The sequence below is a fragment of the Grus americana genome, chromosome 3, assembly GCF_028858705.1.
Source record: "Grus americana isolate bGruAme1 chromosome 3, bGruAme1.mat, whole genome shotgun sequence".
Lineage (NCBI taxonomy): Eukaryota > Metazoa > Chordata > Aves > Gruiformes > Gruidae > Grus > Grus americana.
In genome coordinates, this window is record NC_072854.1 from 26,707,540 (window position 1) to 26,735,335 (window position 27,796).

Consider the following 27,796-nt stretch of genomic DNA (forward strand, 5'->3'; position numbering starts at 1 on the left):
GGTTTTCTAATCGAGACATGAAAATGAGAATATTAAAATCCACTCCTCCTCACTGGCCTAATTCTGTTCCCGCTCAGTCAATCTGCTGACTCTGACCTGAATGGAAATGGTTTCAGCCTAGACCTGGACATTGTCATAGAATCATAGAATGGTTTGGGTTGGAAGGCACCTCAAAGACCATCTAGGTGCCATGGGCAGGGACACCCTCCACTGGACCACGTTGCCCAAAGCCCCATCCAACCTGGCCTTGAACACTTCCAGGGATGGGGCATCCACAACTTCTCTGGGCAGCCTGTTCCAGGGCCTCACCACCCTCACAGTAAACAACTTCTTCCTAATATCTAAATCTAAATTTATCCTCTTTTAGTTTAAAGCCATTACCCCTTGTCTTGTCACTCCATGCCCTTGTAAACAGTCCCTCTCCAGCTTTCTTGTAGGCCCCCTTCAGGTACTGGAAGGCTACTATAAGGTCTCCCTGGAGCCTTCTCTTCTCCAGGCTGAACTGGAGAGGTGCTGGAGCCCCAACTCTCTCAACCTGTCTTCATAGGAGAGGTGCTCCAGCCCTCTGATCATCTTCGTGGCCCTCCTCTGGACTGGCTCCAACAGCTCCATGTCTCTCCTGTACTGGGGTCCTCAAAGCTGGACGCAGTACTCCAGGTGGGGTCTCACAGGAGTGGAGCAGAGGAGCAAAATCACCTCCCTCGACATGCTGGTCACACTTCTTTTGATGCAGCCCAGGGCATAGTTGTCTTTCTGGACAGCAAGCCCATATTGCCAGCTCATGTTGAGCTTGTTTTCCACCAACACCCCCAAGTCCTTCTCCTCAGGGTTGCTCTCAAGCCATTCTCTGCCCAGCCTGTAGTTGTGCTGGGGATTGCCCCAACCCACTTGCAGGACCTTGCACTTGACCTTGTTGAACTTCCTGAGGTTCACACAGGCCCACCTCTCCAGCCTGTCAAGGTCCCTCTGGATGGCATCCCTTCCCTCCAGCATGTCGACCACACCACACAGCTTGGTGTCATCAGCAAACTTGCTGAGGGTGCACTTGATCCCACTGTCCATGATGCTGACAAAGATGTTGAACAGTGCCGGTCCCAATACCAACCTGTGAGGAACACCACTGGTCACTGGTCTCCACTTAGACATCGAGCTGTTGACCGCAACTCTTTGAGTGCGACCATCCAGCCAATTCCTTATCCACCAAGTGGTCAATTCACCAAATCCATGTCTCTCCAATTTAGAGACAAGGATGTTGTGCGGGACAGCGTCAAATGCTTTGTGCAAGTTCAGGTAAATGACATCAGGTGCACTTCCCTTATCCACCAATGCTGTAACCCTGTCGTAGAAGGCCACCACATTTATCAGGCACGATTTGCCCTTAGTGAAGCCATGTTGGCTGTCACCAATCACCTCCTTTATGTCCCATGTGCCTGATCATAGTTTCCAGGAGGATCTGCTCTATGATCTTGCCAGGCACAGGGGTGAGACTGACTGGCTTGTAGTTCCCCAGGTCTTCCTTCCCTACCATTGACCTGGTCATTAAAGTTCATGGGATTATTTTATAATGTCTTCCTCTGTTTCTCTTTCCTTGGACCAAGGTGTCTATGGCCACGTGATTCCTTTCTGGGTTTCCAGAGTGAAATTTTCACAAAACATCTAATTTACTTTAGATGCAGGACATTGCATTTTTTTCCCCCTTGAAGAGAGAAACAAAATTTTTCAAATACAACCTTTACCACAAGTCGTAAACCTTCCCATCTTGCTCCAATTAGGGTTCATTAGGTAGTTAAGTAGCGAGAAGTGGCATTGTTTTCATAAGTACTATCTGACATTTATATTGTTTATGCTTTTTTTCTCCATCTTCCTTCTGCTGTTAAAGTGCATATGTTTCCTTTGACAATTCATTTTCTTCTACTCAGTGATATTCTTACCCTTTCAGCAAATGCTTCCGACGTCTCTGGAAGTGTTCAAAAGAAGTATGCCTTGTTCGCCAAGACTTAATTCAGCAGATCAATTCTGGAGATTATGGGTGAGAACACTTTTATTTTAAGGTTTTGTTGTAAACCACTGTATTGCTCATTGTAGGTATGTGCAAATTACAAGTTATGCAGTTCTCCCTCTCCCTTCCTTCCTCAATTACATCACAGCAATTTGAGAGTAAATGTACATCTGTGAAACTTTCCTAAATATCTGGCAGATTATAGACTTTTAAATTGAAAGATACTGAAAGTCTCTTGCTGGTAAGAGTTGACATTGTAATCATCTATCTAAAACATTCTCTCAAATTTAGTACATTTTTTTTCTCACAATATGGTATTTAGATCATCTTTCCTTATTCTTCACTTTTATTTATTACTTGGGATAGATATTTAAAGTAATTTTTTCTCCTCCCTCAAGAGCATGTTCCAGATAACAGGACTCTAAGTAGTGTTGGAAGAAGAGAGGATGGGCCACATGGGGACCAAGATATCAGAACTTTGTGGGGCTTGGTGTTTTTCTTGCTACCAGTTCTTCTTGCCTGCAGGTAGTGCCAAGGGATTGGGGACACCCCAGTACCAGAGCGGTGCCTTGGGAGGCTGCTGGCCATTTACAGATAGGGATACAGGGGTTGCCTCCCTAGGAGCTGAGGTGTTACATTCACCAATGAAGCCTGCCCAGATTTGAAACTGTGACTCAGTGTGAAACATTTTGTACCTCGAGGGAGACATTCAAACAACTGAGGTAGGATAGACAGTTAAGTTAGGCACCTGGAACCCTTCACCTCTCTTTTGTCAGTGGTAAGTGGTAAGTTTGCCACAGGGTGGTTAAGCCCACCTGAGATACGAGTGAACTTCTGCAAGTGCTTGCACTCTTCACTGACTACAGGCAGACCAAGAGCAATGAGGCTTCTCATTTGGGCAGCATGAATCCCACCTCCTGGTTCCTCATACACAAGCAAGAAAGAAATGGGTAAAGAGAATGCTCTCCTCTGTGGCTCAGCTCTTTTGCAATAATAAATACAGTTTCAATGTGTTCCAAATATGTATGGCTGCAAGGTATTTTTTTTTTCTGTTGCGCATACAGTTTGCAGGGCTAATGCTACAATCTGAATCTAGTCTACCTGAGAGTAGGGAGGGAATATTTAAAAAGCCATGGAGAGCCCTTTCTCTCAACCTGGTTATTGCTGTAAAACTGAGGCAGCAGGGTGTCAGCTGGGCTTTCTACTGCGATCAACAGTGTCTCACTGCTGGTGCACCAGAGCTCGAAGGCAACATAACCCCCTACACAAAGCTGTTAGTTCTCTGCAGGCAGCTGGTCTGAAGCATAATGTGAGCATAACTTCAAGACCATAGTAGTTGTTATGACTGAGCATCTTGTTTTCCAGTACTTCTCTGAAGCATTGCGTGTTTGTCTCCTGCAGGCTGACACAATGCTGACCTCAAATCACTGCTTTTCATATACTGCTGTGTTGCTCCATCCTATGCTCATTTGCAGAGGAAGAGCTCATACTAAATATTTTCTCATGTATATTGAATACAAGGTTTTGAAATGTAATTTGAAAGATTTATTTCTGGATGTTATTGTTAGTGGTGCTCTTATAAAAGAGCAAGGTATTAATGTGAATGGTATCGCTAACCTGGGTTTTGTTTATTTTTTTCTGCCTGTGAGGAAGATGGAAAGCTGACAACTACAGCCAGTTCTGGGGAATGACAGTGGAAGAAGGTTTCAAAAACCGCCTGGGCACATTGCCTCCATCTCATTCGTTGCTGAATATGAGAGAAGATCCAGTAAGTGTCATGTACGATTGTTAATTTTTTTCATAACTTTACCACATGGAAAAATAAACGTGGACAACTAAAATATTATGATTCAAGGATTTAACACTAAATGCTTCCACATTGCATATGAATCTCCCAGAGCAGTTCTCCAAGCCATAGACTGTGTGGTCCTGTTGGTGGAAATCAAACAAGGAGGAGCAAAAGCAAATGCTATTGGGAAGCTGTGCACTAAAATTAACTTATCAGCGCTGCATCGTAGATCACTGGTGTTTGAAATCTTTGCTTCTTTAGGATGTTTCCATACTATCTTCTTCATTTGCTAATCATTGCACACATAGCTGTAACCATAAATAAAAATAAACCTTGACATAGATCATTAAGGCTAATGGTTGAGACTAAACAGTAATCTTTAAAGAAAGTCTGAAAGCCGATATGATAAACCAAAGTAAAGATGCATCAGGAGGCTGGGGTTTTGACTAAATGGAAAGAAAAATAATGGAAAGCACGGAAAAATGAGATCACTCTCTACTACCAGCTTTCTAAATTTCTTAGCCATGGCCATTTCCATGGCAGCTAAATTAAATTTCCTATCACATATTTATGCTCAAATTAGTTCTGTAGCAAAGCAAATATACTTTAAGTTATGTATGTAGGTTATGCAATTAAAGAAGAAATACATAGTTATTCCAGAGTAGATTTACTAATGCTTTGGATCAGTTACTTAGCTTCTTTCTTAGAAGATTCAAAATAATGAAAATCATAGACTGAAAAAACTACCTACCTCACCATAATGAAATTAGAAAAATTGCAAGAACTAGTAGACAGATCCACTGTTTGTAAATTACGTTAAATACAACAGCTTTTAATCTTTAGCTTCTATGTACATCAGGCAAGAGATGCCATTTGATTATCTAATCTATTTAAAGTCAATTGTTGATGCTGCTTGTATATGTGTATGGTGGAAGGGTTTCCACGTCACGGAAGGCCTTGTGGGGGCAGTAGTGCAGCGCTACCACTCGGAAGGGAATTTGGGAGAGAGGGAGAGGACTATGTGATGCTGCAACAATTTTAGCAATGCTAACCCTTTTGCTTGATGCAGACTCGTTCTTTGTCCCACTCAAAGTCAGCTCCCTGCACCAGCGCGGTGAGGCATTGGGTAGTGGCTCAGATTGCACAGCTTGCTCAAAATTACACTATGGAGAATTATCAGAGTGAGAAGTTGACAGAAATTAAGCTTTGGAGTCATGCTTTGTGTGATTTGCTAGACTTAGACTACTCTGCAGCCAAAGAAGGATCCATTTCAGTTGAAGATGGCAAACCAAAATAAGAAAATGACATAAAAGATTTTAATGCAATATTTAGTGGGTATCTGCCACAAATTACTAGTGAATTGCATTGAGGCTCAAGACACTTGGGACTGATATGTTGTTGTTGGCTTTTTCCTTGAGGAAATGCTCATGATGCTCCTATAGCAGTAACCAAAAGTGGATATCATGTACCTAGCTCAGAGACTGACATCTACATATCTAATTAGGTGAGACAAGATCCCACCTAGGAAAACGAGAAAGGGAAGGATAAAAGAAATTCTTTATGGTATTTCCTTTCTTCCATTCAGTTTGGGGTAGCTGGTCACTCAGTGGTCCTGCATTATGTCCAGCCTATTGAATCATTGTTATTAAGCTTCCTGTAGCTTCTTTGACTGCTGTACCGCTTATGGCCTTTGTTCCACTGACACATTTCTCAGGCGTATTTTCTCTATCTGCTATCTTTTTATGAAATCTGTGAGCCACAACCTAACCATCTTTGGCCTTGCCAGACACCCCAGGAGCTTCAGTGCATTCTTCTCCAGAAATCCAGCTTTGCACATTCGTGTTTAGCCCTCAGGAAGTCCTACAGGTTGCTGGAATTACAGACTTTGCACAGGATTCTAAGAAATCTTTCTCTCTACTTGCAAAAGCTAAAAATATAAAATAATAATCTCTGTATGACTTTCTCAGCTTCTGAAGAATTCTTTGAGCTTGTAGAAAATTGCTCTGAATTGTATATGAGCCCATCTCCTACCTATGGCTTCTCTTTAGAAATAGTAGAACTTTCTTGCTCCTAACCTGGTCATTTCTGTCTTGGCTAGTCTTCATGTAAAAATGTTTTTCTCTGAAGCTTCCTGCTAAGCTCCAAGTCTCTCTGATTCTGTCCATTTCTATAGTTTTCTAGAAGAATATAGCCTCTTTAGTGTCCTTTATCTGCCTCAGGAAACTTCCTATCCACCACATTTCAACACCTCACAAAAACATTTAAAAAAAAAAAAAAGTTTTCTTCACTCATAGCCAGCTCCATATCTACTGTCACTGCATGATCAGTTTCGTAGCATGGATTGGGCTCGTCAGGGGTACATAGACACATTCTTCCAATTGGCAAACCAACAGTAGCCATGGAGTTAACTTCCAGGCACTTTTCAAGATAAGTATCTTACCAGAGTTTAAGAGACACTTGCCCCTGCTTCACATTCCATGAATAATTTTCTGCCACTGGTATTTTGCGAAGCATACTAATGCATTTACAAAGTCCTAAGTGATGAAAAACAAGTGAGTTTTCATGACAGTGTTTCCATTAAGCTTCACCTGTAACTAGGTGACAGCTCAAAAGAGAGTAAAAAGATATGAGTGACAAAATTCAGAAATATGACTTTTTAATGTTTTTCAGAGACATTCTCCAAACCTTAATGGCTTGACCTTTAAGTGACTTCGTTGAATACTAATTCACCCACAGGCCAAGGTACTAGTTGCTTATTGTGGATAAATTGGCACTAATTAAATATTCATGCATTCTCTGGGATTATTACTGTCTTTCCCATTTTGCAGGTGAGAAAACTGCAAGTCATTTGCCCAAAGTCATACATTTAGTTGATAAAAATGCTACAATTAGTGTTCAGGAGCTTTTGGCTCTGTCTTGTGCTGACCTGATTAAAACCTGGTAGCTTTTCTAATGTAGAAACAAAGCCATACCTACCCATTCATTAAATACATCTTTTTTTTACTTTAAATAAAAATTATTTCTTCAGTATGCTACTGATCTACTATTTAGGGAAAAAATGACAGTTTCTGATACCTAAGGGCCTACTGTTCTAATTATTTTCTACTGTATTTTTGGGATGCTTGAAAAAAGCATTTTTGTGTAGAAGGAACTCTTTACTCAATTGCATGGAAAAAAAGATTCAGGAATGTAAAGCCCTTCTGTATTAACTACTTTACATCTGCAACGGAGTCTTAGTTGTCAGCAGTGTTGAAATGTTTGGTTGTGGAGGAGAGGCTTTTTAGTTGTTTGTTTGACTGACATATCCAACCACAAATATGGTTGCAGCTTCACAACATGACTTCAGATACAGTGTGACAGAGCTGCATTTCCTCTCAGGGAAAACACAAGCTTCTTGAAGTTGCTCATAGGGCTTTTTAAAGCTCTGTTATTAATGAAAGACTATACCTGCTCAATAAGGTGGTATTTATGTCTGGGAACAGTAGTTTAACGTGGTGGTACATTAGAGTACCTAAAAGACAATGATACAGAACAAGAACCAAATCTGAACTGAGGACCCTTTGCTGCAGAGTATGGCTAGACCTGAACGTAGACCAACAGCTAAACACACCACTAAAATTGTTGTGACTCCTGACAAAGCTGACGTGTGTTATCTGAGAAGGCATTTTGTCGCGTGTGTTATCTGAGAAGGCAGAAAATGTTTGCCCACTGTAGAAGACAGTGTAATCATTCTTGAAATTCTACACAGCACAAAAATAACCGCCATACCTTTAAAACACACTGTGACACACGTTTGGTGGTGTTCTGTCAGTACGTGTTCCAGCAAGAGGTACGTTGCAATGGTGGGATCTGCACCTGCCAGCAACAAGGTGTTCACCTAAGTGCCATCTTACAAGAAAATGGAATACATAGTTTAGTAATATGGCACCACTTTGGATTAAGTATCAAAGAACTTGTAAAGACAATGTGAAGGTATAAAAAGTACACCAGCTGTTGCCTTATAGTTCAAATGATTAATTTATGTCATGGTTCCTCTGATATATGGCTTTTCCTTGTAAAAAAGCTCAGCAGTTTTACATCTCCCCTTGCAAACTGAAGGGCATTGTATGCCCGTTTTGTCTTTACATAGCGAGTGATATCCAGAAGCTTTTTCCTACATTAAAAAAAAAAATATTGCTTTCCCTCAGAAAAAAATATTTCCACATTTGCAAATTCAGTAATCTTCAGCCTTTTTTCTCTGATCAGCCATCCAACTTTACTGAAGAAGTCTTAGTTGAAGTTTGAGTGATCTATTATAACCCCTTCCCCTCATGCTTTGGCCAGACTGCTAGCTTCACGGCAGAGAATACATATGAAGGTTTAAAAATAGTTTGCCAGTCATTGTTCTGATTGCATTGTGCTGTCTGATGGTGGTCCATGGAGCATACATTGAGAAACAATTGTCTAGACTTACTATTTGTCATAGAACAGCAGTGCTTCTTGACATCAGGGTAGCAATTTCCCAGACAAAAAGCTAATGTTTCTGGCTACAGGTCAATCCTGCTTTTCTAAATGACAAGGCTGAGAGTTAATGAGGGATCTCCTCTGGGATTTACAGTATGGGGCTATTAAATACACTGGCAGTAGTTTAGGAATATGTAAAGTAACACATTGGCTCAGACCAAAGATCTATTCAGAATTTTCTTTTCTCAACTGCCTCATTTCATAGAATCATAGGGAATCATAGAATACCAGGTTGGAAGGGACCTCATGGATCATCTGGTCCAACCTCTCTTCCTTTGCAGCATTGTAAGCAGCCACTGCCCACCTAAGTGTGCTAAACGAGATTTGCCAAATGTTGCTTATTTACTGGTAGATAGTGAGCAGTTTTGGCATGTAAAATAAATGGTATTTGTCTGGGATTTTGTCAGTGTGATTCATCTTCAAAGTAAATCTTGTGTTTGTGCTTGCTCATTAGTATTGAACATAAAGATAATTTAGCAAGATATTCTTTAACTTGGCTGTTGCTTTCTGTGTGTTATTTGAGGTTGCAAGTCCCGTGTATCTAACAAGCTTTTGAAAAAGTAGACTTTTGAAAGCAATTAATCAAAATATCGAGATTAATATTTTAGCAAGATATAAAAGGTTACGGGGTTGTTATGGATGGAGGTAAAATTTTCAAAAGCACTTAAGTGACTTAAGAGCTTGCAGTATACTTTAAAAATCACTAATGAATGGCCTGCATCTAAACTAGTGAACCTCGAAGCACTTGATAGTAACTGGGTCTGGGCGTATGCACAGAATATCAATCTGTCCATTGGGACTGAATACCAATCTAATATCAGATATAGGCCTGAGGTACAAGCTTCTTTTTTCCTTACTCACTTCTTCTCAACCTTGGGTTTTCTGTGGGACAGCAATCCAGGTGTACAAGCTGGATGGAGGTGCTGCTGTTTCCCAGGGTATGCAACAAAGTGATCTGGATACAGCCAAAGTGGTAAAGTTTGGTTCCTCCAAAGAGTCCAGAAATAGTTTGAAAGAACTAGGCTCAAATGTTTAAATCATCTTAGGAAAAGGAAGGCATGTAGTCTTATAGGTCACATAAGCAATTTAGAGAAATGGTGCAGCAAGGACACCCAGAATTAGAAGACTGAGTAAATTCAAATAAAATAAAGGATTTTGAACAGAATAGAAACCATTGTGCTTCAGGGTAGGAGTCTGCTTGTAAGAAAGAAGCATCAGGGAATGTTTTGCTTAGGAGCAGATTATCATATTTTGTGTATTGTATTTTCCTCTGGAACAGATGTTATCAACAATTGTTTGAGACAAACTGATAAACTGGATGGACTAATATTGCAATTCTTTATGGCCATTCCTATTTCCCTGCACAGCATAAGCAATCATTCCATAAAGTTCAACAGTAAAAAAAAAATGGGTCAAAGTTTTTGATATGTTGAACACAGAGTAGATTATTAGCAGTTGTACCAGATGGTTCTTGCATATGCGGATATTTGTGCAAAGCTTGGAGGACATAAATTAAGACTGAGAGATGAAGATGCTAAAAATGTCTGTCCAAATGGCCTTACTGAGCAGACCATGAATTCTCATCAGCTTAACATCAGATTGCAAAGCAGAAGGAAAATCACTGATTTTCACTCTGGAATGAGAGTAAGTGCTGGAGATTGAAAACATTCTGTGTAAAAGACAAATCAATGGTATACCGTACTGATGCCTCCCCTGTGGTAATGAAAATTTCCTACCTGCAGCCACGTGTCAAGGAGAATAGGGTAACAGGTACCTACCTTCACTGCTATTTGTAGCAGAAGCCTTTTCTTTCAAAAAATGCCAGCTGGATAATAATTAACATGTTTCACAGGGAAATGTTGTTTGAGATAAAAATCAGAGAGAACTTGGAGAGGTTATTCAGGTGGCAGCTGTGGAGCTCAGCTTTCCAGCTCTGTGGATGGAGTGCCAGAAGCCCCTGACTCTCAAAGGGTCTGCAGCATCCAGTCACAGGGTACCCACCATAGGGATGTTTGAGAAGCCACAGCTGCTAATGCTTTAGGTTTTCTCAATTTAAAAATTAAGAATTTTTAAAACAAAATTAGGGTCAAACTTAAGGCAAGATTAGGAAATGAAGCATATATAAATCTCCTACATTTTGTTTCAGGGACACTCACTTCCAGAAGAAAAATTTCCTGCATTTTTTGCAGCCACTTATGCATGGCCTGACTGGATTCATGATCCTCTGGATCAACGAAACTGTGGAGCATCCTGGGCTTTTTCAACTGCAAGTAATACTAATTCTTTTTTTCTCCTTTTAAAAATATCATTATATATTAGATGTGTGATGAAAATTTGTAGTGAGTAGTAATGAAGTAATTTCAGCTTGCTGTTCACTTTTTATCAGCGAATAGGAACATTTAAAATTGCTACAGCTTTCCCTCTAAGTTGTCCCAAAGACTTAAAAAGTCAATCTAAACTTTGCTTTTTTGTTTTTCATAAGTTTGTGTAACATAGGTGACAGAAAATAGAGAATGAATTGCCTAAAGCACTTTATCATTACTGAGAGAGTAGCTTGCATCTGCATCCCTTGCTTGCACAACTACATGCTTGACTTGAAAGCTTAAACCAGGTAGGCTTTATTTTTTTAATATATATTTATACCTTTGTGCATTTACCATTGTCCAGTCCTTCCTATTCAGGTAAATTAAGTACAATCTTTTCAATAATTTTATTGAAACTGCTCAGATATTTGTGGAAGAAACTATTTTTAAATTCTGTAAGCAAAGAAATTCCATAATGCAATTCAACCTCATGTGCTACAACCTCTGGTTCTATGAAAAATGGATGCAAGTGGTTTTGTCACTTTCTCCAAAGAAGCTACAGCGATCAGTTATGTTCATTTTTCTTATGCTGCAACAAGTTTCAGTACACATTGGGATATATAAAGATAGAGAAAAAAATTATGCCATCAATCTTTATGACTTGATCTGGCCAGTGGGTCCTCATGGGTGCAGGTTGCTGCAACTGCTTCTTTAAATCACAGCAGTAAGAGAAGGAAAGAAGCATTTAGGTCAGTTAATCCCAGGTCTCTGCCAAAACCAGACTGAACACACTCTGTTACCAATATGTCTTGTCCAGTGTAGTTTTAAAAGAGAAGACCAAGACATCTTCTGACAGGTCTCACTACAGATTACTGCAGAAATGAACAGAGCTCACTGAGGGAAAGACTTTCCGGATATTCAGTCTAAACTTTCCCTTTCATAAGTGAATCTTCTGATTTTAATTCACATAATTATTTTCAATGCTAAATATCATGAGATGCCTTCCCGTGTTGTCTGGGTGTATTAACATTTTCAATCCTCATTGTAAGATTAATTGTTGCTGAGTCAATAGGCAAGCACTGCTGTATCATTTCTTCTTATCATGAGTAATTCCTATAAATATTCCAAAACTCTTCAGTGAAAAGCTTTTACACCTATGAAAATAAATTCATTATCATGGGACACCTCACAAAACCACAAAATACAGTCATTGTCAACTGCCATCAGCAGATTCACTCTTCTGAAGTCTTGCCCAAAGTTCACTGAAGTCAGTGGTGGTTTTGATGGGACTTTAGATTTTAATTATTTTTTTCAATTATTATTTTATTTTCAGGCTCAAAGATAAAGTGCTTTAAAGATAAAAAAAATAATTTAAGCACAGGTAATGACTGTGATTGAGACTTAATAATTGTTTCATTGTCACCCGTTAAAGAAAGGAGAAGGTGCTTAATTTCACCTACAACTTAGTTAACATACTCTGGCTTTAAATCAGTGCATAAATATGTAAGAACTTAGAATTATGACTATTTGATTGAGTTCAGACATCTAATGAGTCTATCTCAGAAGAATTTTGTGTGACAAGGGAAGGAGGTCCAATGAATCCCACATTTACATATTAATATCAGCAATTCCAAATATTCTTTCCAGTAAAACCAATACATACTTTCAGGTTTGAATTTTCTTTTTCATAGAACTGTTCTTTTTTGCTTTTCTTTTTTCTCAAATAAAGGAAGGAAAGGTAGGGAAAAAATAAAAAAAAAGAAAAGAGATTTGGAGATTCAGCTGCAGATAAGTGGGAGAGTATTTGCATCTTCTGCTGAAGTCAACCAGAGATGAATATGGTAAAGACTACCAGACTAAATGATATAAATGCCTCATCTGGTGTTTAGATATGTGGGATTTTATGATAACCAGTAAATCTATGGATTTAAAATATTACAGCAAAGTTGCTCATGGTGCTTTGCAGTTTCACAATCCTCTCTCTTGAAAGTCTGTACAGACTATATCTGTATTGTTTTGTAAAGATATCTGCACAAACAGAAAATACTGATTTTAGTCCCTCTTTCACAATAACTAGCATGAAGTTGTGAGTAATTATTTGGTTTTGATAACAGAAAATTTATTTCAAAACAGGTGTTGCAGCAGATAGAATAACTATTCATTCCGAGGGTCAGATCACAGACAACCTTTCTGTTCAGAATTTGATCTCTTGTGATACCAGGAATCAACACGGATGTAATGGTGGAAGTATTGATGGTGCTTGGAGATATCTGAAAACGCATGGGTAAATATTTTATCTATCTGTTAAGATTATTTTAACTTGAACCAGTTGATTAAGTTACAATATTGCTTGTGTTACAATGAAGATTTCAGACCTTTCAAAAAAGAGGCATTTAGCTCTGTCCTAGGTCAGATTAACTGTATTACTTCATGAAGACTATCACTATCTCCCATTCACACCTTCTTGAAATTACCTTCATGAAGCCCAGGAACTATGAAGCATTCCCAAAGAAAAAAAGTGAAGACTATTTTGAACGAGAGCTCTGAGAAAACTCTGCAGCCACCTAGCTCCCATTTAAGCCTCGTTACATCTAGATGTTGTCATTAGCTGTAATACAGCTGGGGAAATGGTAGCCTCTCTAACAGCAAAGACGACAAAGACGAAAAGATTTTTTTATGTTAAAGGCAATAACATAAGTGGGCTCAAAACTTCTGTGGTTATTGGGATACAGGCTCTTCATGTTAAACAACCCTGAGGAAACAGCCAGTTGCACGAGACAATATTTTGAAGATTCAAAAGGGTCAAACATTGTCTTTCTATAAAGCAAATTGTAATGATCCTATCCCAAGACTGTGCCAGAATGCAACACAGTAGAAAGGACTATACTATCCTTCTTCCTTCCAGTCGGACTATGCAAAGTTAACAGCTCTCAAACTCCACATGAACAGATAGAAGCTTTTTAAAATGACACATAATAATTTATAGAATCACAGAATGATTTAGGTTAGAATGAACTTTTGGAGGTCACCTAATCCAACACCCTGCTCAAAGCATGACTAACTGAAATTAGATCAAGCTGCTCAGGCCATGTCCCTGGTCGTGTTTTGTGTATCTCCAAGGATGGAGGTTCCAGCTTTTCTTGCAGCAGGTCTCTTTGTTTGACAGCTCTTGTGGTTGAACATTTTTTTCTTATATCTAATCAAGATTTTCCTTGGTACAGCTTGTGACTGGTACCTTTCAGCTTTTCACTGTGCATCTCCAGGAAGAGTCTTGTTCTGTCTCCTCTATGACCTCTCCTTATGTAGTTGCAGACAGTAATTAAATCCCCTTTTAGCTTTCTCTTCTCTGGGCTGAACACATCCAGCTGCCTCAGCCCCTCCTTGGATACCATATGCTTCAGCCCCTTCAGTGTCTTCCACTGGACTTGCTCAGTTTGTCAGTGTCTTTACTGGGGATCCCATAACTGAATACAGTACTCCAGATGTAACCTCACAAGTGACAATTTGAGGAGAATAATCACTTTTCGCAATGTCTTGGCCATGCTCTTGCTAACACAACCCAGTAGTGATTGTCCACCTTTGCTGAGAGGGCCCACTGCTGACCTACGTTCAACTTTCTGCTTATCGGGACCCTGGGTTCTTCTCTGTGAAACTCCTTTCTGCACAGGCAGTGTCCTGCCAGTGCTGCTGCATGGGCCATTCTGTCTCAGAGGCACGATTTGGCTTCTGCCTTTGTTGAACTTCCTGAGGTTTCTGTCAGCTCCAGCACTGCTCTGAACGGCAGCCCTGCATACTAACCACTCCCCATCGATTTGGTATCCTCCGAAAATTTACTGAGGGTGCCTTATGTCACACTGTCCAGATTGTTAATAGAGATGCAAAGCAGCGTTGCCACAGCAGCGTTGACTCCTGAGGAATGCTGCTAGTAAACAGACACCAGTCACTTTGATCCATTGACCTTTCAATGTGCCAGTCCAGTTCAGATACCGACCTTGTAAGTAACTCATCCAGTCCAATATCTCTCCAGTTGAGCTAGAAGAACACCGCAGGAGACGATGCTGAAAATGTTGCTAAAATCAAAGTAAATGATATCCACGGCTTTTCTTATTCTCCATGGAGCCAGTCATTTCATCACAGTCAGATCATCTCATCATTTCATCTCATCATGGTGAGGCATAATTTGCCATGGCATATCTGTCTCACCTATTCCCAGTCAACTCCTTGAACTTCATGTGCCTGGAAATGGCTTTCAGGAGGGTTTTCCATAACCAGATTTTATATACTGCATAATTGAATTTCACTGTTTCTCAATTTATCAAGATATTATTGTACTTACAAAATCTATTTCCTCCCTCGCTTTCATACACTCTCATCCCTTACTCTGTCTTTGATATACCTGATGCTGAGAGACAGAGAGATCTCAGGTGTGCTGTCTGACAACTTTTAATTTTAGTTAAAAAATAAAAAAAAACATGTAAAGAGCAAAAGAATGCCAGATGTGATGCATCAGATGTCATAGTTGTCATGGCAACTTGGGGATCCAGGTAAAGACCAAAGTGCTGTCATTCACATGGACACAGTATATAAATTGATCATTCTGCTTTCTTCAAGTGTACCAAACTATTTCTGATCTGACAAGGATTTTGTATTGTTATGGGGAGAGTTTACACAGAGTGTTCCTTTCTCTTTCTGTCTCAGTGCTTAAACACTAACCTGGTTTTGATCTGGGTTTTGAGTGGGAGACCCTTTAGGTGAGTGATTACAGTGGGCAATAATGGATTCCATCTCAGCACCTCATGTGGGAAAAGACAAAGGCTTCATTCATGAAGAAATGAAAATTACAGAATCATAGAATGGTTTGGGTTGGAAGGGACCTCAAAGATCATCCAGTTCCAACCCCCCTGCCATGGGCAGGGACACCCTCCACTAGACCAGGTTGCCCAAAGCCCCATCCAACCTGGCCTTGAACACTTCCAGGGAGGGGGCATCCACAACCTCTCTGGGCAACCTGTTCCAGTGCCTCACCACCCTCACAGTAAATGATTTCTTCCTTATCTCTAAGTAATAGCTTAACATTTTAGGCAACACTTTTCTGTAACTAGAAGAGCAGGCTCTGTTTAATCAGTAGCTCATTCTCTCAGTGTAAATACAACTCTTTCTCACTGGACTGTTTGCTTGCATACCATGTTAATGATAGGAGTGCAAGAATTGCCAGTGTAGATAAGAGATCCATTTTAATGAGTATTATCTCCACAACAGTTGGAGCAAGCTATTTTTCGATGAAAAGACCTAAAGAATACAACAATAGGATAACCTCCTAGTCTTCTGTTCCCTCTGACTGTTGTCTCTGCATGGGCATAACCACCATGAGCCCATAAGACTCTTCCTATACCAGAAAGATGTATTTTTTTTTTTACCTGAAGCAGTGTGGTTAGTGATGCAGACTGTTCTGCGGAGGCCGTTTAAGTATACAAGAGTTAGCTTATTTCTGTAAGGAAAGCAAGGCAGGCTGAAGCTGCATGAGGTACTTCATTATCAACCTAGCTGTACCTCCACAGGAGCTCGTGCTGGTTGGTGTAAACACAGTAACGAGATGATTGCTCCCTGACTGACCACAAAGTACCACTGTGAAAGTGGTGTGCAGAACAGGCTTTCTGGCTGATGCAAGCCTGGAAGAATACAGACAGGGCACCTCAGCTCACCAGAGCACGCCTGTGAACTGGCCTTTCGCCTCCAAAGTCCCAAGTAGTTGCATTTATTATTCAGTCATCTGAGACACCTCATGGTATTCACCAGCCTCTTGCAGATGACTGAGTAAAGAATCTGCAGGGTAGTTGTGAGAACCATCATAAAATTTTGGAGACTATGTAGATCTCAAATAAATCTCTCCAGTCCCAGACCATTTTCTTAGTCATTCATCCTGCTTTCTTGTCCCCATGGAGCCAGCTCCAACGTGTACAGCATCACTGCACTCTTACAGACCTTTGCCTGCTACCCATTCTTATCCCCGGTCATTGATTCACCAAGAAAGTATCACACAGGAAAATATCTCTACTTACCTATTTTTATAAACATCATTTCTAAATCCTGATTTTCTTTCCTCAAGTTCAAATGATATTTCAAATCCTCTTCCAACAGTTGCAGCCACAAATAAACACCTTAAGGAAAATATCTAAACATCTGTGAGAACAGAATCTGGAAGAATACAAGAACAGCTATGCTGGGTCTGAGCAAGTGCCCATCTAGCCCAATATTTTGTCTCTGACAGTGGCCAAGAGTAAATAGTGTCCAAAAAAAACCCCGAAACCAAAACAAAACCCCAACCTTTTTGATTCACTGGACTGATAATGGAATAATTTTTGTAGCTGAAACCTCATAATCCATAACCTTTTACCTTTGACAATGAAAAAAATGGAAATTTATGGCATAAAAGTCAGAAGTGTCTTTTGAATGAGCCCTGTTAAATACCGCTTGCTTCCTCACACTTTCAGGTGACTTTTATTTTATGAGCTACACTATTGCAATCATTTTTTTCATTATCTCCATGCTCTGCAACAGGGAGAAAGCACATTGATTTTCTGTTTAGGCCTGTAAATTTTCACAGCAGGTGTCCAATGCTGTTTTACAGGTTTTGGTTTTCCGATTTCTAAATTGTGCCTATCTCAGGTTTTTTGATAGATTTTCAGGAAAATCAAGTGCAGGCCTAAACTATCCTCAGTGAAGCCAATGGAAGACTTCCATAAAGCTCAATGAAGTTAGGCCAGTGCTGCGACCTGAGTTTTCAGAATCACTGAGCACCCAATTAACAGTGAAATATGCTGTAAGTGGAGCTGAATCACTGTTTCACTCTCACTTTCTATCTTCCTCCATTAATTGAAGAATAAATCTGTATTCTATTTCTAATTATTATTAATTTTAGGCATTTCAGTTGCAAGCCATAATTTGGAAGGAATCAATGTGTTTTGAAAACATCTATTATATCTGCTAAGGGAAATTAAAAGCTTACAGTCTTTAAGAATAAGGAAGAAAAATTTCATTTTCAGGTAGTAAAAAGACTACACACTTGAATTCAAATACTGTTTCTAATCAGGGCTTGATCTGATTCATACCTTGGGCTCTTAGCAGTTGCAGGGTATGATAAGGATATTATTGTTACTAGTTTTGGCCAACTTACTCATAACATAATCTAATGTTTTAGATTATGTTCTCATCTCACAATTCCAACATATAAATACAATAAACCCACAAAAATTTCATTAGGTTGAACACATAAACATGACTTCAGATTAATTCTACCAAGAATGTATGAACACACTGCAGACTTTTGCTGCTTCTCTTTGGGTGCTGCTCGCTCCTAGTAGTATTTATGTAGATGTGTATGTATATGTGCACAAAACCACATTCACATGTATTTCTGTTTTTCTTCAATGACCCTTCTGGCAAGGTCTTCTCCTTGAAATGTTTTCATTGTTTACTGTTGTGCTAATGCTTCAGCAAAGCACACAAACTCATGTTTCAGCAGAGCGCTGTTAAATTATGTTAATCATGACTGCAGAAACTACGGTTAGTGAAAAAATTCAGAAGTGACAGTTCAGAATGAGTTATCATGTCTGGATTACACACAGCTCCAGTGTGCCAGTGTGTCATTTGGTGCGTCACTTCTATTGTCATAGAAGTAAGAACCATCCATGCAGAACCGGTGACAACTCCAGTGGGACAATCCAACTGAAAGGAGGGGAAAAAAGTCCCTGTGTCAGGAGTGAATTTCTCCTCTATTGTCTCACCCTGAAGTGTTTCTAAGTACACCTGGGGTATAGGTGTCATACCACTCCTTACACTGGATTGCAAACACCGGCTCCTGCCCTGCTGATGGCAGATTGTGCTGAGGTCTCTATTTGCTCACCTTACCTGCCTTGCAGACTGATGGCACTCAGCAACAATCCTTTATTTCTTTTGGAATTCTGTCACCAGTGGTGACTAAAATGATTATGTATATAGGGACAGATACATTTTTTAAAAATTATATATGTATACATACATATATATGTAAAAGTTTTCCTTCTACCCAGCAATAGAAACAAAGCATAATAAATTCTAAAATGAGTAATAGCAACCCTTGTATATTTGGCCTAAATACTTACCATTCCCCATTGGAAATCCAGAATACCTTCAAACACTCAGAAGGGATTGAAAGGGGTTGCCAGTGAGTAGATTGAAGACTCAACCAATACCAGCCTAACAACCTAACAACTTGAGATGGACAATCCCTTTCCATGTAGGCAGAATCATCACTTTTTGCAGCTCCTGGGTCTGTTGGCCTACTTTGGGTAGAAAGAATTTGGTAAGCAAAATTACATTCTCCTCAGGGTCAATTTTTCTGCCACCGAAGGTTAACAGGAAAATGCCATGTCTTATCCAAAGTGGCTGAAGCATATACTTGCTCATCTTGTAAAAATTCTGACAACTAAATATACTCATGCAAACATAATTATCCTCCATATTACATAGAAATATGGTTTTCAGTTCTTCAGGTTCAGGAAGTTCAGTATAATTGGCAAGCTACTTAAATACATATCCTTTTTATAGGACTGCTTATTTTAAAATATTCTGCTTCAGTGAACTATTTAATTATGCTCTTTAAAAGAAACTCTATGATAGGCCTCCATGGCATTATCACAGAAATATGTATATTGTTTTGGAAACATCTCGCAGTATGATGCAGAAAACTAGAAGGTCCCATTATCTCTTTAAAAGGATGAAATAATAAGTGGAACATTCAGAGTGCCTTTATTTGAGTATTTCAGATCGTAAGTGCATTTTAAATATATGCTGTGTTTTCTTCACTTTATTGAAGCAAAAAGGATGTTCACTTAGTTAAACAGTCAAAATAGCTGAACGATTCAGGATAAGCTACTTGAAAGAAACAAACTTACTGTATGAAGAAGCAGTTCATTTGATGTATTGCCAAGGTAAAGAATTAAATCCCTTCCTTACCTTTCCTTGAAACTACTTATTTTCATCACCCTTCTCCATTCTTGGATGAAATGAGGGCTCTTAACCTGTGCTTCAAAGCTCCTTTGATTTAGCACTTTGGAGATTTTCAAATCCAAAATTAGCATGCGTTTAAGTCTCAGGTGACTTATCGCAGCTCTTCCACAATCACTCCACTGACAACATCAGTGTTAAATGCCTTCAAGTCTTTGAAGCCTGCAACTAGAAAATTGTCAAAGAAAGAGATGAAATTTTATTTGTTATTCAAAGATTTGTCTTTGTTTTACTGAAAACAATAAATACAATTCACACATTTGTTGTTGCACGTTTCCCCCCTTCCCCCGCCCCCGATTCTTGTCATACACAGATTTTTATGGTTTTGAAATCTTTCTTAGGATAAAAACTGCACAGTGACTACTGGACTTAATATTTTGAAATTATAATCTGTGTAGAACATAGAATTTAATTTAAAAGTGTTAAAAATTAATCATATTTCCTGTAGATAAAGTCTAAAACCTTGACATTGAAAGCTTTAATGCAAATTATAATGAGTGGTAGGAAAAATTTAATTGGTCTATGTATGAGCAAAAATTCTCTTAGCATTCAGAAAATGATTTGAGGTAGATGTTTTCCTAAGAAATAGTCAGAATTTTTTTAGGAGCTGTAGACACCAGACACATACCCTGTAATATCATGGCACAATCTGCCATTTTAGTTTCCCTGGGATGCTTATCGCTGTCAGCAACGAGGAACTGCCTCAGCATCCTGTTGCTGGGAAGCTGACACTCTGAGTTCAGCCTCAGACAGATACTCTGTCTCTGAGTTTAACCCTGTCAAGAGCAATGTGATGGGAAAATGAAGACAGCAGATAAAGCAATTACTTACCCATAATCACGTTAACTTTGTAAGCATAAAAGCCTGAATATTACTGCAAAATAGCAAAATTATAAAATTGCAATAAGTCCCACCTCTCTGATCCTTACCCAATTTCACCTTTTCTGTCATGTACTTCGTCAGTGCTTCGGCTTGGGCAAAGTCTCTCCTGCCAGCATCACTCCAGAGAATTCATTTTTTTCTCCTTGTGAATCAAGATGGATGAACCAGTCACCAGCCCCTGTCCAAATGCTTTCCCTCGTACTGCTTTACATTTGGATTGCTCATTAGCTTACCAAAAGCTCAGTGCTTAACATCTTCCAAAGCTGTGTGCTCACTTGTACTTCTCTCCTAGGTATTTCAAGTAGTAGGGGTTCAGTTCCCTTTTACGGAGGTATATTCCCCCCAGAACTTTGTTGTTAGTATCAATTAAGCTATTGGTATTAATCACTGAGGTTTATACCTCTCTGGGGAAGAACGACCATATTTACTCATATGCCAACAAGAGACCAATTATTTTTATCCAAATCTTTAAAAGATGAATATAGAAATTTTTTTATCTCAACGAATATTTACAAAAATGTGAGAAAATGTTCTCTTTATTTTGTCAGAAAAATAGATCAGAGACTTTTTTGTTAAAAGAAATAAAAAGACCTGTAGCTTTTCACCAGCATTCCTGTAGAAAGTATAGATAAAACTAGAAAATGGTTCATTTTCCTTAAAAATTTTCTGCTGAAAATATGCCCATTTCACAAGCCATTGTTGCTAAATAGATCCTGTTTAAAATGTTGGTAATTTCTTGATCTTATTCAGTGTAAACTTTCATGCATCATTAATGAGATGAAGGTACTGGGTGACAAGTGCTGAAAGACATTTTCCAGTAGTCCAGAGGACTACTGCATCTGAAACTGAGTCATAAACATCATGCATATGAATTGAAGCAAATGCCTTCCAGCTGAAGATATGAGACATCCACACTTTTTTTTTTTTTTTTTTTTTTTTTAAATCTGAACAGGGTTGTATCCTATGCTTGTTATCCATCATTTTGGAATGATCACCTGGAGCCATCAGGTGAAAATCACTGTTACGTCTCAAGTGAATATGGAAAAAACTATACAAATGAGCCATGTCCCAATGCTTTAGAAGAATCCAATCGGTTATACAGGTGCGCTTCTCACTACAGAGTCTCCTCAAAGGTAAGTTCATGCTGTTCACCCATTGTCTCACCCATTTTTCTCCTTTGGGGCTTGAAAATTATCTGGCACAGGGAAATATGTTCACTTTACTTGAAGACCAGAGCTGTGAATTTCCCTTGTGTTTTCAGAAGAATTTAAATTATTTATAGTTTCTCAGTTTTACATCATCTCTTTAAAGGTGCTGCTTTGTGGTCCTACGGCAGTTAGAGATAGAAAAGAAAGTACGTGGTCGTAACTGTGCTTCTTAAACATGTTTCTGATGGCTTTATTCATTTGGTAAACCAAATATTCTCTAGCAAAAATACAGGTACAATGGTACATTTATAACGTGTATATGGTGTGTGTATATATATATACGCACATATATACACATATATATATATGCACATAATGATAAATTAGTATGAGCTTTAATTTTATTTAACAGAATGTATTATCTATCTTCCCTTGCCCTCTGTGCTGCTGCTCCCACCTCCTCTCAGGAAACCGATATAATGAAAGAAATCATGGACAGAGGACCAGTGCAAGGTATGGTAAGTCTGGAATATGATATTCTTATTATTGAAATAATTAAAGTGTGCAATGTCCTTGTATCAAAATATGAGAAAACACAAATTGCATTCCACAGTGAATAAAACAGACATACGCACTGTAGGCCATCCAGGGATGTTTGGTGGGCAAGCAGCATCCCTAAAGGCAGCTATGCTGCATCAGAGTCCGTAACGAGTAAAAGGACCTTGAGCTAGATTTGTTGAAAATTTGCACAAAATCTGTGTGCTGGAAATGTGCTTTTTTTCCCCATGACAGTTCTTTGCTCATTGATGAAATAGCAATTTGGGGCTGTGCAGGAGGAGTCAGATGTTAGCAAAGCTCTGCTCTCTAGGGCTGGGATGGATTCCTGCACTGGCCGAGGCCAGCCCGCCGAGCCTGCTCTCCTCTGAAGGCAACGCTGCAGTCTATGGGCCCTCCAGCAAATCACTCAGTGCTGGAATACTCCCAGAATTTCCCCCTTCATAGCCCAAAGGCTCTTGGTGGTTGCGGAGGGCTATCAGTTCTGAACCTTACAGTAAAGATCCCAGAGCTCTTGAAGAAATAAAGAGACTTCAGCAGGGAATGAGGGACTGCAAAAGAGTTGTTTAGCCTGAACAGTCTCCGGCTGCAGTCATGGATGCTGCTGGCAGCACCTGAAAATGCAGGTTCCTGCTCACACCCCAGGCCAGCACAAATGGAGAGGCTGAGGGATGTGGGGTTTGGGGCGGTGGGGAAAGGTCACAGTGCAGGATGTCCACCCCTCTTAGATGGAGGGCCAATGCAAAACCAAAGCATTTCACTTCAGGGGACTTCGGCGTTTCTACTGTCCTCAATTATATAACGAATTATCATAACCTCCAATTTATTATTGAAATGGTCTTGGTTATTAGATTTAACTAATTTCTGTGCATCATGGAGTTCAAATTACTTAAAGCTCTTTATGTGGGCATTTGCAATTAATCTGAAGCTCAGACTTAACAAGATCAGTACTATCAGTCTTCTCTGTTCTGCTCAAGTTTGTTTGCTCAAGGAAAATATTGTTTCCCATGCTGCATTTGATCTAGAAGTGAATATAGTATTTTCTGCCGGTTTTAAGAAAATGAAAAAATTAGAATCCTCAAGATAAAATTTCAGACTGCTCTCTAATATTACATTCGTTGTTGATGTATACACAGTTTGCTAGATTAATCTGTTAGTTCTAAATCTTCTACAGAAAATAATCTATATTCAACCATTTGTTAGGTTTTAACCACTCAGTAATTCATATGACTTTTTGAAATGTCAATGGTTTTTCAGAGAAAGTGTCTGTTTCAGGTTAAGGTAATGTTATATGTGGAAAATCAAAATCTGAAGAAGACTGTATAACCGAGAGTGTATATCACTGAGTGAACTCATTTTCCATTTTTTCTTTTTACTATAATGAGATTTTTAAATGAGGCACAGTTATGACCCAATAATTTGTCACTACCCATACTAGAAATGCAATCAGAGTATAATTCTAATTTTAAAACCACATCATACCTTTTTTTTTTTCCCCAAAAAACATCCTGCAAATGATCTTCAGCTACTGAAAGAGATTTTTCCATTATTCATTCACTTGTCATTCCTCAAGAACTTACAGAGTGCTTATGGCTAATCTTATCTAATGTAGTAAGTAATATTTAATAGCTGGAAAACTTTCAAGATCTTTTAGAGATCATGATGCAGAAAGTCATCCTGTTTGATGATGAATGTACCTGGGGTTTTGTGCATATTCAAAGATAAGAAAAATATATATTTTTTAACAATTGTGAAACAATAGGTGTAGGGATGTAATTGAAAACTTTCTGTTATACAACTCTCAAGTTTGAATGACAATTTCTCTGACATATGTAATTGTTTTATATGGTACAGGAACTGAGCAATTAGCATTTTCAGATGCAAAAGATGAAACACTAGTTTTTTAAAAAATTAATTTTCAAATAAACATAGTGAAGTTTCATTAATACTTTAAAAACATTCAAATGGACAATCTGATATTGCTCATTCATCTTTTTTATAAGGGACTTTGGAAATACTCTGATAGTTATAGCGCTGACGAGGAAAATAATCCTTTCTGTCACATTAGTCAGTCTCAACCAAAGAAAAACTAACACACTGTTGGCAATACATCAGAGTTTTGACCCTATAAAACTTATAATTTCAGCTATCATGATCTTGGAACAAAAGGAGTATTTAGTTTGCTGACACAAGAAAAAGATCTGGAGAAAGCACTAGTGCTGCACTTAATTCCTTTCGTAGCAACTACTTTTGGATTTTTTCTATGTTTGTATGTCTGAGAGATTCAAATTATTATTTAAGGATTTTATGCTGAGGAATCCACAGTGGAATGAATCTTATAATCTGCTGCATTTATATGCATAGATCTGACAACTCAGCATGACTGAGGTAGCTCATGCATGAGCTAGAGGCAACCTTATGAAAATTGCTACCTGTTCCGATTCATTAATAAGTGATCAATTCATTTTGGAAAATGCAAAGTCTCTTCTATGTGGGAGGGAACACAGTTGGCTGATGGAGTGTGATCATCTCATCCTGTCCAAGTCATGGTCCGTATCAGGAGAAAGTCACTGAATAAATAAAAATATCTCAGGACTTGATTTTGAATTATCTCTCTGTCCACTCTACACTTCATGTACCCAGCCCACTTAACTCCAGATACTGTACCATTATTTAGCTCCTGATTGCTCTGTGTGTGTATATATATATTTACGTATATATACAAATATATACAAACACACACACACACCATGTAGATATAATATGCAATCATGAATAAAATTCTCTTATGTAGACTAAAGATATTCTGTAAACACACTTCGAAATGTCTTATTTCATTTCAGTGGAAATAATTTAGGTATGGTGTTTCTTCACAGAGCCAAGAACGTGCGTTTGGTGTAGAGTTGCTGGTAAAGAATAAATTGTTTTCTGAAATTGAACATACAGACCTTGATTTCAAAGAGCAATGTGATTTAGAAATGAGACTACCTTCTCCTGTCTCAGCTTGATGATACATAAGATCCCGTAACCTCAAACCTCCTGTGGGAGAAGTGAATTTTGCAGTTCTTGCACTCATCCCTTATTCTTTGCCTCCCTTTGGCCAAGGCATCACAACAAGATCCAGGGAAGCTTCTACAGTAATTTTTTGAATGAGTCACCCCCTTCACTTCTCTGCTGACACCCTCACCTGGACTAAGGCCAGTGGGAGTCTTCTTCTCCTTCTCTGTTCCCTTGTGCCACCTTAAAGTTCTCCCTCCACAGGCTCCTCTGCAGCTCAGAAACCTCAACAGCTGGTATTTTACACAGCGGTACAGGGACATCCAGAGGAGTTAAGCTCCTAGCTCCATGCACTGGTGAGCCTGGGGGCAGAGGGAGCGGGGAAACCTTTGCAGAAAGCTCTAACAGAGTCCTGAGCTTGCAACTATAAACCAAGAATAAAATTTGTGCTATTTTCCGCTTGGTCTGTTGCTGTCAATATGTGTGAGCTCTGGTTCTGCAGGCAGTTCGGCAGAAGCTGTAACATTATTCATTAACAGCATTTAACTTTTTTTCTGATTTAAGTGATATAGCTCTCCCCCAGACTTGCCACCCAGGTAGCATCGTGGCTGCTTATTCCCCATGTGTTGCTATCATCTGCATATATTTTTTATGTTAGCAACCTTGTTAGCAAATTACATTTTTAGCCAAGTTTCCTGGACAAGTGGAACCATTTGACCATGTTTTGAACTCTTCTTTTTCATCCCCTAAAATTTGTGAATGTTTTCTGTTTTCAGCCAAGTATGATAGAAGCCAAGAGGTTGTAAATACAGTTAATTTCCTTCATGTTTATGAAAACATTCAGGTAGGAAAAAGATATTTGAAAGTGTGCCAGACAGAAAAAAACTGCAGCATGAGCTCATCTTACCGGATACTGCAGATTTATACCAGGCACATATGTTATAAATGTTCCAACCACATAAAAATGGTCCATGAAACTTGTACTTTATGGGACTCACAAAGTGCAAGACTTTAGGAAACTGGATTTCACTAATTCTCATATTCCAAGCTGTGTGGCAGTCTAAGACTGTTAATATCATAAGCTAAAAGTAAGTTGGAGTTAAGCTTGTATTTAATGTTTCTGATTCACTGGTAATGTAGACTTGGAAAATAGTTTCATTTCCCTGGATCTGGTAGGCCACAATATAGCAAAGCAAATGGTACTTAAGGTGGCAGAACAAATGTGGAAAAGAAACCCAAAACATTTTTCTTAAACAAGTGAATGATATTCCTAGGGAATAATTAATAGATATAAAATGCAAATTGTAATCTTAATTTTCTTGCACAGTTCATCAGCTCTTTGGCCATACAATTTATGGACACAAAGTTTTTTTTCTCTCCCACTTTTAGCTGAAAGTCAGGATGAACATATATACAGAAAATCTAGTTTTCTATAAGGAGATTTCTGTGTACTTAATGAACTCAATCTGAGTTAAAGAAAAAGGCATACATATCGCTCCCCCGTATTTCACAGGATACATATATTGTCTGTTAAACACTTTTCTTGAATATGCTGATGCTTGTCAGAGCTGAGGATTTTATACATGAACCTCGAGGGGATTTGCTTTATTGAATTAGATTTCACTGGAGTTGAGAAAACTTATGGAAGCCTACATGAGGCAATATTTCTTCTTACTGTATTGGAAGAAGTCCATGATAAGGAGTTTCCATGACGGGGAAACTGAATTAACTTGACAAGAGACCTTTGAGAGATCTCTGTTGGAATATTTCCCTGGGTTCACTCACAGCAGGGAACTTCTGAGCAATTAGTGAATTTACTGTAATTACAAAGTACACTTATGCAGTCCAACACATGACAAAAATCTCACTGGTAAAACGCAAGGAGCAAAGCAAAATAGAAGCAATATTTGCTGACTGCTGATTTTCCCTATTGTTTTTTAGCTATAATGAAAGTGTATGAAGATTTTTTCCTTTACAAAGAGGGAATCTACAGACACTCCCAGAAAGAAGGATCTAAATGGAAAACTCATTCAGTCAAACTCCTTGGGTGAGTAAAACATATACTTTTACTCTTTTCTTCTGCCAGTCATCAATGTGGTAAAATGTTAATGCCCAGTCTGGAACCCAAAGGTTTCACTGTCAGAGGTGGAGCTCTGTTAGCTCTCAACATAAGATTGTTGTTGGTTCATTTTCATGTGTCTGACAGCATTGGAAAGAGGTATAGACCCATGGTCTTTTAATCCACACTAATGTTTGCTCTAAGACTTCAAATATACTGGTTTATAGAATAAAATGTTTTGGTGAGTATTCACAAATATTCCATGTACACATCAAGTACATGATTTCATCCAAATGTGCCACCAAGCAGAATGCAAAAGGAAAGATAAAAATTGCCAGTGGCCTCCTAAGTAACAAGCACAGTTTACCGGCACAGCAGTCTGGGCTCTCTACACCCCAAACAGAAATCAGTAGCTGCTGGAATGCTGCTGATTTTATTTGGGATGCACATCCAGGTCTGAAACTGCTGCAGAAGAGTGTGTATAATACACTAGTGGATTTCCCCTCAATTGTGGAC

The 27,796-nt window shown here is 38.9% G+C and overlaps 1 protein-coding gene across 4 annotated transcripts in view; it reads left to right on the top strand.

Moving 5' to 3' along the window:
• The window catches only part of TINAG (tubulointerstitial nephritis antigen), a 51,247-nt gene that overhangs the window by 6,141 nt on the left and 17,310 nt on the right, over positions 1 to 27,796 (top strand). For 2 of the 4 annotated variants that reach the window (XR_008576224.1, XM_054819066.1), the window contains exons 3-9: positions 1,940 to 2,029; positions 3,653 to 3,767; positions 10,438 to 10,561; positions 12,728 to 12,878; positions 21,474 to 21,654; positions 22,137 to 22,182; positions 27,163 to 27,268. Coding sequence is in view for 1 of the 4 variants with exons in the window: in XM_054819066.1 (XP_054675041.1) it covers positions 1,940 to 2,029; positions 3,653 to 3,767; positions 10,438 to 10,561; positions 12,728 to 12,878; positions 21,474 to 21,654; positions 22,137 to 22,182; positions 27,163 to 27,268 (813 nt within the window). In the remaining 3 variants the exon portion in view is untranslated. Of the gene's footprint in view, positions 1 to 1,939; positions 2,030 to 3,652; positions 3,768 to 10,437; positions 10,562 to 12,727; positions 12,879 to 21,473; positions 21,655 to 22,136; positions 22,188 to 27,162; positions 27,269 to 27,796 lie in introns of all 4 variants that reach the window. The other 2 variants (XR_008576225.1, XR_008576226.1) reach the window with 1 other exon arrangement.